A 15,245-nucleotide genomic window follows, 5' to 3' on the forward strand; every position below is an offset into this window, starting at 1 on the left:
ACTCACATCCTGCTCTTCTTCACTCCTAAAAGATTATATACCTCCCTGGCCAGTGGATGAAATTACCGCCTCCCTTTCTTCGTCGACATTTAAAATATTTTCACCATCTACCCAATACCTCCATCTCCTCATCTACTAACTCCACTACTCTGTTTTTAACCCTTTGACTGTTTTGGTCGTATACATACGTCTTATGAGCCACCGTTTTTGAGGTGTATATACTTATAAATTCTAGCGGCTTCAAATCAAGCAGGAGAAAGCTGGTAGGCCCACATGTGAGAGAATGGGTCTGTGTGGTCAGTGTGCACCATGTAAAAAAATCCTGCAGCACGCAGTGCATAATGAGAAAAAAAAACTGACCGTTTTTTTTAATTAAAATGCTGAATTTGTGGTCTATTTTCATGTAGTATTTATGGTTGTATTCTCGTTTTCTTGGTCTCATTTGATAGAATGAAAAACATTACAGAAATAGAGGTGATTTGATTGGTTTTACTATGAAAAGAACCTTGAAATGGAACTCAAAGTAGGAGAAATGTTTGATTTTTGCTGATGTTCAGAAGTAAACAAATGATGTCATTTTCCAATGTCCAAGTAGCCATTCTAATGTGCAGTCATAAATGGGTTGACTTTATTTATACAATTACAGTATTACAATATTGTAGTAGTCTGCATGAAAGTAAATCTATTTTTTGTTTGAATACAAATTCAAAATAGAAAGCAAGAGTAATATCAGAGGGGCCTGGAGACATGACTGATGAACAAAGAAAATGCTATTTTAGAGCCAGGAATGTCTGCTTTGTTCATTCTGGACCCTGTTTTGAAATTGTCTTATTTTTTAATTTTCGTGAAATTGGCCAAATTGCAAATTGCAAATTATTGGGTAGTTGAAATCGATAAATGGGCAGTTTCTTGTACTCAATCGATAGAAAAAAATGGAGTTCTAAAGAAATAGCTATGAGTTTGGTCGACTGGAACAATGGAATTAGCCGAAAATAGGGCTCAAAGTGTGCGAAATTGCCGATTCGTAAATATATCGCTGAAGTCACTAACTTCGCGAGAGTGTAATTCTGACAGTTTTCCATCAAATTTCGTTCTTTTGGTGACAATACAATCGGGAAAAGATTCTTTATCATTTCATAAGGAAAAATATTTTTGGGGGGAAATTTTGCAACACCAGGAGACACCTCAGGATTTGAGGTTGCGACAGTCAAGGGGTTAACTGACAAATCCATTCGTTCCCTAGGCTTTCTTAACTTGTTTATCTCTCTCCAAAATTTTTTCTTATTTTCATCAAAATTTCTTGACACTGCCTCTCCCACCCTATCATCTGCTCTCCTTTTACACTCTCTCACCACTCTCTTCACCTTTCTTTTACTCTCCATATACTCTGCTCTTCTTATAACACTTCTGCTTTGTAAAAACCTCTCATAAGCTACCTTTTTCTCTTTTATCACACCCTTCACTTCATCATTCCACCAATCACTCCTCTTTCCTCCTGCACGCACCCTCCTATAGCCACAAACTTCTGCCCCACATTCTAATACTGCATTTTTAAAACTATTCCAACCCTCTTCAACCTCCCCACTATTCATACTTGCACTAGCCCAGCTTTCTGCTAATAGTTGCTTATATCTCACCCGAACTTCCTCCCTTAGTTTATACACTTTCACCTCTCTTACTTGTTGTTGCCATTTTCCTTTTGTCCCATCTACCTCTTACTCTAACTGTAGCTACAACTAAGTAATGATCCGATTTATCAGTTGCCCTTCTATAAACATGTACATCCTGAAGCCTACCCATCAACCTTTTATCCACCAATATATAATGTAACAAACTACTTTCATTACGTGCTATATCATACCTTGTATATTTATTTATCCTCTTTTTCTTAAAATATGTATTACTTATTACTAAACCTTTTTCTATGCATAGCTCAATTAAAGGCTTCTCATTTTCATTTACCCTTGGCACCCCAAATTTACCTACTACTCCTTCCACAACATTTTTACCCACTTTAGCATTGAAATCCCCAACCACAAGTACTCTCACACTTGGTTCAAAACTCTCCACACACTCACTCAACATTTTCCAAAGCCTCTCTCTCCTCTACACTTCTCTGTTCTCCAGGTGCATATACATTTACTATAACCCACTTTTCACATCCAACCTTTATTTTACTCCACATAATCCTTGAATTAATACATTTATATTCCCTCTTTTCCTGCCATAGCTTATCCTTCAACATTATTGCTACTCCTTCTTTAGCTCTAACTCTGTTTGAAACCCCTGACCTAATCCCATTTACTTCTCTCCACTGAAACTTTCCCACCCCCTTCAGTTTTGTTTCACTTAAAGCGAGGACATCCATCTTCTTCTCATTCATAACATCCACAATCATCTCTTTCTTATCATTCGCACAACATCCACACACATTCAGATATCCCACTCTGACAGTTTTCTTCTTCTTAAATTTTTAGTAATCTGTACAAGAAAAGGGGTTACTAGCCCATTGTTCCCGGCATTTTAATTGACTTTTATAACATGCATGGCTTACGGAGGAAAGATTCTTATTCCACTTCCCCATGGGAAGTGGAATAAGAACAAGAACTGTTAAGATAAAATCAAAGAAAACTCAGATGAGTGTGTATAAATAAACATGTACATGCATGTGTAGTGTGACCTAAGTGTAAGTAGAAGTAGCAAGATGTTCCTGTAATCTTGCATATTTATGAGACAGACAAAAGACACCAGCAATCCTACCATCGTGTAAAACAATTACAGGCTCTCATTTTACACTCACTTGGCAGGACGGTAGTACCTCTCTGGGTGGTTGCTGTCTACCAGCCTACTTCCTACTTCTGCTACCTACTACCTACTTCTTTTACATCTTCTTTCAACACACCGGCCGTATCCCACTGAGGTGGGGTGGCCCAAAAGGAAAAATGAAAGTTTCTCCTTTTACATTTAGTAATATATACAGGAGAATGGGTTACTAGCCCCTTGCTTCTGGCATTTTAGTCGCCTCTTACAACACGCATGGCTTACGGAGGAAGAATTCTGTTTCACTTCCCCATGGAGGTAAGAGGAAATAAACAAGAACATGAACTAAAAAGAAAATAGGAAACCCAGAGGGGTGTGTATATATATGCTTGTACATGTATGTGTAGTGTGACCAAAGTGTAAGTAGAAGTAGCAAAATGTACCTGAAATCTTGCATGTGTATGAGACAGAAAAAAAAGACACCAGCAATCCTACCATCGTGTAAAACAATTACAGGCTCTCATTTTACACTCACTTGGCAGGACGGTAGTACCTCCCTGGGTGGTTGCTGTCTACCAACCTACTGCGTACAGTGGACCCTCGGTTAACGATATTTTTTCATTCCAGACGTTTGTTCAGGTGCCAGTACTGACCGAATTTGTTCCCATAAGGAATATTGTGAAGTAGGTTAGTCCATTTCAGACCCCCAAACATACACGTACAAACGCACTTACATAAATACACTTACATAATTGGTCGCATTGGGAGGTGATCGTTAAGCGGGGGTCCACTGTACTTCTTTTACCTATCTCCCCAAATTCATCCACCAGCATTTGCAACTTTTCTTCAGAATCTACCAAAAGCTCAGTGTCAACAGCAAAAAGCAACTGTGACAACTCCCATTTTGTATTATATTTTGCATTTTTAATCCCACATCTCTCCCCAACACTAGCATTCACTTCTTTTACAACCCCACCTGTAAATATGTTAAACAACCATGGTGACATGAAGCATCCCTGTCTAAGGCCTACGTTTTCTGGAAAATAATTTTCCTCTCTTTTACATTCCCTAACATGAGACTCACTGTCCTCATAAAACTTTTACCTGCTTTCAGTAAGATACCACATATTCCATACACTTGCAATATCTGCCACATTGCTCCCCTATCCACCACATCATATGCCTTTTCTAAATCCATAAATACAATTTAGGGTGTCCCGTAGCTCAATTGCTAGCACACTTGGCTCACACACTGAGGTCCAGAGTTCAGAGCTCCTCCGATACGGCTAGAAAACATTAGGGACGTGTTTTCATAAAACACCTGCTGTCCCTGTTCACCAATCAATTTAAAATGGGTACCTGGGTGTTAGTCGACTGGTGTGGGTTGCATCCTGGGACAAAACTGACCTAATTTGCCTGAAATGCTCAGCATAACAAAGGGCTTTCTATATAGCAGTGTGTCACAGATATCAGCTAGGCCTGTATACCAAGTACATGTACTGTGGTAAATAAAGATATTATTATTATCTAAATATTGTTCACTTACACTTCTACTTATGCTTCTACTTACACTTGGGTCACATTACACAAGGCCATCTAGGTTTCTATTTTTTATTAGTTCTTGTTTTTCTTAATTTCCTTTTATCTCCATGGGAAAGTGGAAAAGAATTCTTCCTCTGTAAGCCCTGTGTGTCATAAGAGGCAACTAAACTGCTGGGAGCAAGGGGCAAGCAACCCCTTCTCCTGTAAACATTACTAAATTTAAAAAGAAAAACTTTCCTTTATCTTTTAGGTCATCATGCCTTGGTGGGATATGCCTGGTTTGTTGGGAAAAAAAATTTTCATTGAAAACACTTGATATACACATCCCATACCCTTCCCAAAGCTTCCCTGTTCATTTTATAGAGCAAATAGATAATTTTCTTTGTTGTATTCTGGTTAGCAACCTGTCAAGTTACAGTGCACTAGTTTGAGATTGTTTGACAATACCTTACTAAACTACATGTGGGCCTCTCTTATACAGCAGGATAAGTTCCAGGCTACTGTTGTAAAGCAAAAATTGCTGTGAAGTGAAACAAAGCCTTTTTTCACTCTCAAATGCATATAAAAGCCTGGTAACATGTTTACACTATCATATGTTAAGTGAGCAATATAGCTAGGCCTAAAAAATGCATATACTGTACACACATTACTTTAAAATATTTTCATCGTCAGCTTATAGTGAGTGGTGAATATATTTATTGTGGGAAGTCTGAATACATGAAAAATGGGTATAATTGAAAATGGCTGCATTAGCAAAATGTTGTAAAGTGAAGCGCTGTAAAGTGGGGCCCACCTGTATTCCTTTATTATAAAATCTGTTGATAATAAGCTGTTAATCTTGTTGGATCATGAAGACCATGGAAATAAACAAGATAATGGAGACTATAAGTAATGGAATGGAATGGAATGAATGAATGGAAAATAGACTTTGCATATACTACTGTATTATAATTAATGGTAGTGTTAGATGGCAAAATTTGCTGACAAATATGGTAGAGGAAACGTGTATTTATACAGTATGTTTCACTTGACTCTACTCAGGACAAAATGTATTACATACAATGCCTGCACTTTAAAGGAGGGGTTTGGAATATTGGGAGTTTGGTGGGATGTGTAATAGGACAGTATATATATAATTGGGGCCCTGCTATTGTAATTATTTCAGGTTATTTTTATAGTGTATCTTTATATATGCTTCTAAACTGTTGTATCTGGGCACCTCTGCAGAACAGTGATTATGTATGAGTGAGGTGAAAATGTTGAATGATGATGAAAGTATTTTTGTTTTGGGGATTTTCTTTCTTTTTGGGTCACCATGCCTAAGTGGGAGACAGCTGACTTGTTGAAAAAAAAAATATATATAAATAAATGTTTTCTTTGCATGTTGTGTCATTTTACCAATTACTGCTTATGTCTGCATTAGTAATGTTTGTTAGATCTGAAGATAAAATATTAAAACTTTTAAGGCAGTGTAAAGAAAAGAATCACATTTCATTTTCAGGAGTTTATTTGCATAGTGTATCACCTTTACGTGTAATGCAAGTAAATGAGGAAAACTCAGAAAATAATCTTTAATACCAGGTAGAATGAGCATCATACCATATATCAGAAGTTACTGTACTGCAAGAATTTATTGATAATTTCTCCTGTGTAGAATGAGCATCATACATATAGCAGAAGTTACTGTACCTCAAGAGTTCATTGATAATTTCTTTTGCGACTTGTTTTAAAAAAAAACTACTGAAGGTCTTCGTGAAGAGTTGATGGTACATAGTCAGGAAATCTCTCCCTAGTACCATAGAATAGGTGAAGCATCTGGTATTAATTATCAAAGCAGTAAATGAGAAAATGGACCAGGAGGTAAGTTAACCAGTAGATATAAACAAAAATTTTATATTAGTAAAAGAATGCTTTTTGTAGCATTAATCAAATTATCTCTTCTGAGTGAGCTTTTAATGTTTTGGATGAATTACTGTGGCAATCTTTCCACACACTCTTACTTGCTAATGTAGATAATCAGTGGAAGATGCTTGATCCTCTACATGCAAATTGTGGCTCAATCTCATATGTATTTGAGAATGAGAGCCTTCACAGGGATCAGTATTAGAATGTGGGGCAGAAGTTTGTGGTTATAGGAGGGTGGTTGCAAGAGGAAAGAGGAGTGATTGGTGGAATGATGAAGTAAAGGTTGTGATAAAAGAGAAAAAGTTAGCTTATGAGAGGTTTTTACAAAGCAGAAGTGTTATAAGAAGAGTAGAGTACAGTGGACCCCCGGTTAATGATATTTTTTCATTTCAGAAGTACGTTCAGGTGCCAGTACTGACTGAATTTGTTTCCATAAGGAATATTGTGAAGTAGATTAGTCCATTTCAGACCCCTAAACATACACGTACAAATGCACTTACATAAATACACTTACATAATTGGTCGCATTGGGAGGTGATCGTTAAGTGGGGGTCCACTGTATATGGAGAGTAAAAAAAAGGTGAAGAGAATGATGAGAGAGTGCAAAAGGAGAGCAGATGATAGAATGGGAGAGGCACTGTCAAGAAATTTTAATGAAAATAAGAAAAAATTTTGGAATGAGTTAAACAAATTAAGAAAGCCTAGGGAACAAATGGATTTCTCAGTTAAAAATAGAGTAGGGGAGTTAGTAGATGGGGAGAGGGAGGTTTTGGGTAGATGGCGAGAATATTTTGAGGAACTTTTAAATGTCAACGAAGAAAGGGAGGCGGTGATTTCATGCACTGGACAAGGAGGTACAGTGGACCCCCGGTTCATGATATTAATCTGTTCCTGAGAGCTCATCGTAAACCAAAATTATTGGAAAGCGAATCAATTTTCCCCGTAAGAAATAATGGAAATCAAATTAATCCGTGCAAGACACCCAAAAGTATGAAAAAAATTTTTTTACCACATGATATATTAAGTTTAATGCAATATAATAATTACAATAACAATAGAATAATTGACACTTACCTTTAATGAAGATCTGCTGATGATTGATGGGATGGGAGGAGGGGAGAGTGTCGAAGTTTTTAATGTTTAGAAGGGGAATCCCCCTCCATTAGGACTTGAGGTAGCAAGTCCTTTTCCGGGGTTACTTCCCTTCTTCTTTTAATGCCACTAGGACCAGCTTGAGAGTCACTGGACTTCTGTTACACAACATATCTGTCCATAGAGGCCTGTACCTCTCGTTCCTTTATGACTTTCCTAAAGTGGTTCACAACATTGTCAGTGTACAGGTTGCCAACACGGCTTGAAGTAGCTATGTCAGGGTGATTTTCATCAAAAAAGGTTTGCACTTCAAGCAACTTTGCACACATTTCCTTAATTTCAATAGTCATTAGCACCCTTGGTCTCGATGGGTTGGCACTAGAAGCTCTCTTGGGGCCCATGGTGACTTATTTTGCAGAAAAAAGCACCAACAACAGTGATAATATGGATAATATAGAATGTACCGAATGTATCCTTAGATGTGCGCACACTGGCTGGATTGTAAAAACTCGTATGAATTGTATTGCATACCGGGTTTTGTAATGGGAACCGAGGCAAATTTTCTGCGATATAATGCATCGGTTACCGAATTTATCAGATACCAATAGCATCGCGAACCGGGGGTCCACTGTATACCATCTTTTAGGAGTGAAGAAGAACAGGATATGAGTGTGGGGGAGGTGTGTGAGGCATTACATAGAATGAAAGGGGGTAAAACAGCTGGAACTGACGGGATCATGACAGAAATGTTAAAAGCAGGGGGGAATATATTGTTGGAGTGGTTGGTATTTTTGTTTAATAAATGTATGAAAGAGGGGAAGGTACCTAGAGATTGGCAGAGAGCATGTATAGTCCCTTTATATAAAGAGAAGGGGGACAAAATAGATTGTAAAAATTATAGAAGAATAAGTTTATTGAGTATACCAGGAAAAGTGTACAGTAGGGTGATAATTGAAAGAATTAGAGGTAAGACAGAATGTAGGATTGCGGATGAGCAAGGAGGTTTTAGAATAGGTAGGGGATGTGTAGATCAAGTGTTTACATTGAAGCATATATGTGAACAGTATTTAGATAAAGGTAAGGAAGTTTTCATTGCATTTATGGATTTAGAAAAGGCATATGATAGAGTGGATAGGGGAGCAATGTGGCAGATGTTGCAAGTATTTTGGAATAGGTGGTAAGTTACTAAATGCTGTAAAGAGTTTTTATGAGGATAGTGAGGCTCAGGTTAGGGTGTGTAGAAGAGAGGGAGACTACTTCCTGGTAAAAGTAGATCTTAGACAGGGATGTGTAATGTCACCATGGTTGTTTAATATATTTATAGATGGGGTTGTAAAAGAAGTAAATGCTAGGGTGTTCGGGAGAGGGGTGGGATTAAATTATGGGGAATCAAATACAAAATGAGAATTGACACAGTTGCTTTTTGCTGATGATACTGTGCTTATGGGAGATTCTAAATAAAAATTGCAAAGTTCAGTGGACGAGTTTGGGAGTGTGTGTAAAGGTAGAAAGTTGAAAGTGAACATAGAAAAAAGTAAGGTGATGAGGGTATCAAATGATTTAGATAAAGAAAAATTGGATATCAAATTGGGGAGGAGGAGTATGGAAGAAGTGAATGTTTTCAGATTCTTGGGAGTTGACGTGTCGACGGATGGATTTATGAAGGATGAGGTTAATCATAGAATTGATGAGGGAAAAAAGGTGAGTGGTGCATTGAGGTATATGTGGAGACAAAAAACATTATCTATGGAGGCAAAGAAGGGAATGTATGAAAGTATAGTAGTACCAACACTCTTATATGGGTGTGAAGCTTGGGTTGTGAATGCAGCAGCGAGGAGGTGGTTGGAGGCAGTGATGTCCTCTCTAAGGGCAATGTGTGGTGTAAATATTATGCAGAAAATTCTGAGTGTGGAAATTAGGAGAAGGTGTGGAGTTAATAAAAGTATTAGTCAGAGGGCTGAAGAGGGGTTATTGAGGTGGTTTGGTCATTTAGAGAGAATGGATCAAAGTAGAATGACATGGAGAGTATTTAAATCTGTAGGGGAAGGAAGGCGGGGTAGGGGTCGTCCTCAAAAAGGTTGGAAAGAAGGGGTAAGGGAGGTTTTGTGGGCGAGGGGCTTGGACTTCCAGCAGGCGTGCGTGAGCGTGTTCAATAGGAGTGAATGGACACGAATGGTATTTGGGACCTGACGATCTGTTGGAGTGTGAGCAGGGTAATATTTAGTGAAGGGATTCAGGGAAACTTGTTATTTTTATATAGCCAGACTTGAGTCCTGGAAATGGGAAGTACAATGCCTGCACTCTAAAGGAGGGGTTCGGGATAGTATTGGCAGTTTAGAGGGATATGTTGTGTATCTTTATATGTTTATGCTTCTGAGCTGTTGTGTTCTGAGCACCTCTGCAAAAACAGTGATTATGTGTAAGTGAGGTGAAAGAGTTGAATGATGATGAAAGTATTTTCTTTTTGGGGATTTTCTTTCTTTTTGGGTCACCCTGCCTCAGTGGGAGACAGCTGACTTGTTAAAAAAAAAAAAAAAAAAAACTGCACATTTCTTACTTCTGATAAGGCATTATGAATTAAAAAAATCATTACATACTCTTCACTTAAAAACTATCATGTACTTATGTTACCACATAATCCTCAGGTATCGAACTGTTGAGACATCTGTTTGGACTGATCTGCCAGCGATCAACAAAACTTTGGCTGTAGTTGACAACTTGCAACCAGGTGAACGTTACGTAATCCAGGTCCGCTCTGTCTCACATCATGTAGAAAGCTTTACACCCCAAGAAGTTGAACAGACTGTTCGTAAGTATTGAAAGATAAAAATGCTTATTGCTACATCCTAGAAAGGAATTATTACATATATTACAGTGATTATGTGTGAGTGAGATGAAAGTGTTGAATGATGATGAAAGTATTTTCTTTTTGGGGATTTTCTTTCTTTTTGGGTCACCCTGCCTCGGTGGGAGACGGCCGACTTGTTGAAAAAAAAAAAATTATTCCTGGGAAACAGACACGAAATTTACATTGTTCAAGTGTTACAAGAGAATAAATTAACCATGGAAAGTTCTTTAGAAATGTATATACAAACACATAGAGCTCTTTCTGTAATCCAAGAATTACAATTGCAAGAGTAACAAAAAGAGAAATTTTCCATCTTGTGTAAAACTTGTCCAAATCCAGCATTCTGATAATATTCTGCCTTGTATATTTTAGGTGCATATATAAAACTTTTATAGGTAGTAGTTTGGTAGACAGCAGCCACCCAGGGAGGTACTGCCATCCTACCAAGCGAGTGAAAAACGAAAGCCTGTACGTAATTATTTTACTTGATGGTAGGATAGTTGGTGTCTCTTTTCTGTCTCATAAACATGCAAGATTTCAGGTATGTCTTGCTGCTTCTACTTACACTTAGGTCACACTACACATGCATGTACAAGCATATATTTATATACACCCCTCTGGGTTTTCTTCTATTTTCTTACTAGTTCTTGTTCTTGTTTATTTCCTCCGTAAGCTATGTGTGTCGTAAGAGGCAACTAAAATGCCAGGAGCAAAGGGCTAGTAACCCCTTCTCCTGTATACATTACTAAAGTTGAAAAGAGAAATTTTTGTTTTTCTTTTTGGGCCACCCTGCCTCGGTGGGATACAGCCAGTGTGTTGAAAGAAGAAGATATAAAACTTTACAGTTTTAAATGATTTGAAAAGAATCCTTAACATTCTGTACTAGAGTGCCTCTAACTGAATACAGCCAACAGGAATTTATTTGTTGAAAGAGAAAGTTTTAGCAAATTATTTTAAATAGTTTTACTTTGCAGCTCCCAATCCTGTGAGGGGAATCGAGCATCATCTTGACTCACAGAATATTACTTTTGAATGGCCCAGACCTGAGGGCAGGATTGACATGTATACCATTGTGTGGTGGAATGAACATAAACCAGAGAGAAAGGTACAGTAACACTATAATTTAATTTACCAAAAAACTTACCTTTGCTTTCTTTTTTTTGTCAGATTTTTATTAGTAATTAAGTAATATAAAAAGTTTCTGGTTGATTTCTGTAAAAAGTGAAAAATATGAATTTTTGGAAATCTTGAAGTGGGATATGTAAATGGTAAGAATGATTCATGACACAGGAAACAGTGGTGGTGAAAAGATGAATGAACTACATGAGTTAATAAGTGAATCCACTTCTTGTACCACCAGTAATCTTGTTATTTGTAATAGCTGTGCCACTATGACAGTACCAGTACTGATAGATTGTAATTACCAAGTAATGACAAATCCAGATCTGCTGAAAGGAAACCTCTGAAACTGCTGTAGCTGATTAAGCCTTAATTTTATGGAATACTTGACAGTATCTTCATTGCCCTACTGAAGTCTCCCAGTTCAGGCTAATCATTGATTAAATATAATAACTAAAGGGCCTCTAGTGGCAAGGGCAGTAATTTCTAGCAATGGATGTGTATATAAATTCTTGACACTCACTGACAGATGAAAATGATACAGTTACCCCTTGACTTAGAGGACCTCAATTTGACCTATTTTTTTTTTTTTTTTTCGCCGGTATTCTCCCGGCCCAGGTCTTTTCCAAATAGTGGTGACCCGGCCTTGGCTCCTACTTCAGAAATATGGGACAAAATCTGCTGGGTCAGTTGATTTGGAAGCAATGGATAAAGTCCATGGGTTATAGAATTGGCCATTATTGTTATGATCAGGGCAAAACAGTCTTATCTCTGCTCACCCACACTTACCATTACTAGCCACCCTCTCTTCCCTATTAGTCTATTAGTCCTGTAACATGTAGAGATGTATCTGAATAGGTTTAATACAAATATCAAACATACTACCATACCTAGTTACTGCTTATTAAGTGACTAAGTAAGGTATAAAGTTTGAAGACCCATTGACTACCAGGATCACTAGAGCCACAGTCTAAAATTTACATTGAAAATTCAAGTTTTGCTGCACTGCTGACATCTGTTGCACTTTTGTAATTGTTAATTAAACATTAACTACTGCCTAAACTTGCTTCAGATGTATAATTATGAATATATGTTTTTTGGAAATGCTGCAATTAATGTTTTGATATTTATATACCAACAGAAATCAAAAGAAATACCCGGTGACCAAGCAACAGAAGGCATAAATCGCAAATTAACAGTGCTGATTGGTGAGCTGATTCCTGGAGAGCTCTACAACTTTCAGATTTATACCACAGCACATGGGGTCATCAGCGAAAATATTTCTCTCTCCAGCAGGACAAGTATGTTGTCAAATTATTATATTCCTAGTTTTATAGTATTTGGTTTTAGAGGCTTTATAAAATGTGTGTAACAGATTTATACTTAACAGTCGAAGCACAAGGAATGTGTCCTAGCAACAAGTATGGTGCATAATATGTAATGATGTTTGGTTTTAGGGTGCCTATAGCTCATGAGAAATCAGGAAATTTCGTTTTTTTGTGTGGCAAATTATTCTTCATTTTCTTTTTAGTTATTTATAAGGTGCTATCTAAAAGTTCCTGGACTGCTGAGAAAAAAATATGTAGGCTTACCTAATCACCTAGTTGAAGTTGTCTCCCTTGAAAAAAAAAACTTGGAAGGCTATTCACTAATCCCAGTGCCTCTGCCATTTCACAAAATATTTATGGAATTCTTCTTTCCTGACAGCATCTAGCACAGCCTGTGATTCTGCTTGAATCTCCACAAAGTTAAAATGTTGCCCCTTGAATGACATTATTACTTTTGGGAAGTTATGGGGGGATGGGCCTAGATCTGAGAGGTAGGGATGGTGAGGGATGGCCACTATGTTTTTGGCCAGAAAAGGATGGTTTTCTGGTCTTGAGTAAGTAAGCAGGGCATAAATTTTGCAACTACTCACTTCATATTCAAATTTTCAGTCAAAATGCTTTGCCATAATCCATAAAAAATTCTCACAGCACTTGCAGTGTCCTGGATACTCTAACGATGATCTTCGTGAATACCCTTCCTCACTTTTTCAGTGATGTTTGTCCTTCTTTGAATCATTAAAAAACTGTGTCTGACCCATAGCTTCATCTCCAAATGCTTGATGAAGCATTTTGTGAATGTCACTATCACCAAACTTGAAACAGAATTTCACACACATTCTTTTTTCTTTTGACCCCTTCACTGTCCAAAGCCCAAAAATTAAAACTGCTCTCAGCATCCAAATTAATTTTTTTTTTTTTCAACAAGTCGACCATCTCCCACCGAGGCAGGGTGACCCAAAAAGAAAGAAAATCCCCAAAAAGAAAATACTTTCATCATCATTCAACACTTTCACCTCACTCACACACAGGGCCAGATTAAGAAGTCTCCAGGCCCTAGGCTATTCAGATTGGCGGGGCCCCTTTGAGTTACGGGTAAGCAAAGCAACCCCTTCCAGCTTGGGGGTGGAGGGGGTCGGTGTGAGCCTGTTTAAGGTCTAATTAAATACATTCTGGCTATTTAGATTAAATTTGATAGGGAAAGTACATCAAGACAACCAAAACCATTTACCAACAGCCATTATAACTATCTTGTTAAATCATGCATTTTAAAGAGAATAAACTCAAGACAGCATAGTATTACTAGATTAGGCTATTAAAGTAGTGACATCATACTTAAAGTAGTGACATCATGTACCTATTATATTCAGCATAACCACTACAGCACTATTATTCCCTTTATAAATCACTGACCATTATTGTTATCATTGCATCATGCATAAGACTATCAAATCATATAAACTCAAGAAAGTAAAGAATTGTTTATATTCACAGGCACTTCTTAAATAAACTTTTTTCTGGATTTCATATTGGCAAAATCATCAATTATATTCTGAAAATCAATATTTCTTGTTAGATCAGACTCAATGGTCAACAAGGCTAGGTTACACAATTTGTCTTGGCTCATTGTTGAACGGAGCTGGTTTTTCACTCTTTTCAAAACAGAAAATGAACGTTCTCCTTCACAGTTAGTAGCTGGAAGTGTTAGGTAAAGGCGATACACTATGTCAACATTAGGGAAGGTTTCTGAGATATCTGCATTTCTTAAATGTTTCAAAGCAGCTGAGGGTGCACATTTTTCAGGTGGAGCTTTAATCTGATTCATATACCCAGAAAAATGAACTATTTCTTCAACAAATGTGTCCTGAACATCTGCTGAAAGGTGTTGTTGCAACTTTAATGCAGCTTCTCTCAATTCTGCATCTGGCATAGTAGTAATTTTGAACAGAAATCCAAACTTGTCATTGAGATTCTGGTAGATTTCTTTTCTTTTCACCAATTCTGTAATCAGTGAATCCAGAATGACGAAGTATGTAGCTGTCTTACATTTCTGCCTTGGTAGCAACACAATTTCATTGTCTAGCTCTTCAAAATTGCGTTTCCTCTTCCTTGATCGCTGATGATCAGCCCGGTAACTGTAGTCTTTCACCAGCAGGTTAGCTTTCTTTTCAAACATTTCAAAAGCTTCATCATTGCGAAGTGAGCTTACAAATTCCACTAAGCCTGCATAGAGGTTAGCACAAGTAGCCATTTCAGTTTCAGTTTTCTGAAGTGTCTTGTTCGTGGCATTTAACCGTTCCAGTATACAGTCCCAAAGCACACAGAGTAAGGCCAATTCAAAATCTTCCAATTTTGATGCTAAGCTGGCTGCTTCGCTTCTTGTAGTTGCTGTCTGGTCTTCATCCTCTGCTATTTGGATCAAAGCAGAACATATTTCAGCAAAGCTGTCTTTCAAAGCATGCGTTGCATCATGCTGTGCTGACCACCTTCTTGTTGATAATGATTTGATGACATCGCCATGAATGGTTGACTTGAGTATACTCCACCGATGTGTTGAAGCAGAGAAAAAAATAAAGAGTGCTTGTAAAAGTCCAAAAAATGAAACTGCAGTGACACAACACTCCGCATCACATGACCCAACAAGATTAAGAGAA

At 37.5% G+C, this 15,245-nt stretch overlaps 1 protein-coding gene across 2 annotated transcripts in view; it reads left to right on the forward strand.

Moving 5' to 3' along the window:
- The window catches only part of LOC128685746 (tyrosine-protein phosphatase 10D-like), a 506,322-nt gene that overhangs the window by 396,896 nt on the left and 94,181 nt on the right, over positions 1–15,245 (forward strand). For both annotated transcript variants that reach the window (XM_070087994.1, XM_053772367.2), the window contains exons 13-15: positions 9,945–10,108; positions 11,122–11,252; positions 12,408–12,567. In XM_070087994.1, the coding sequence (XP_069944095.1) occupies positions 9,945–10,108; positions 11,122–11,252; positions 12,408–12,567 (455 nt within the window). The remainder of the gene's footprint in view (positions 1–9,944; positions 10,109–11,121; positions 11,253–12,407; positions 12,568–15,245) is intronic.

This window comes from Cherax quadricarinatus, chromosome 23 (assembly GCF_038502225.1).
Source record: "Cherax quadricarinatus isolate ZL_2023a chromosome 23, ASM3850222v1, whole genome shotgun sequence".
Taxonomy (NCBI): Eukaryota; Metazoa; Arthropoda; class Malacostraca; order Decapoda; family Parastacidae; genus Cherax; species Cherax quadricarinatus.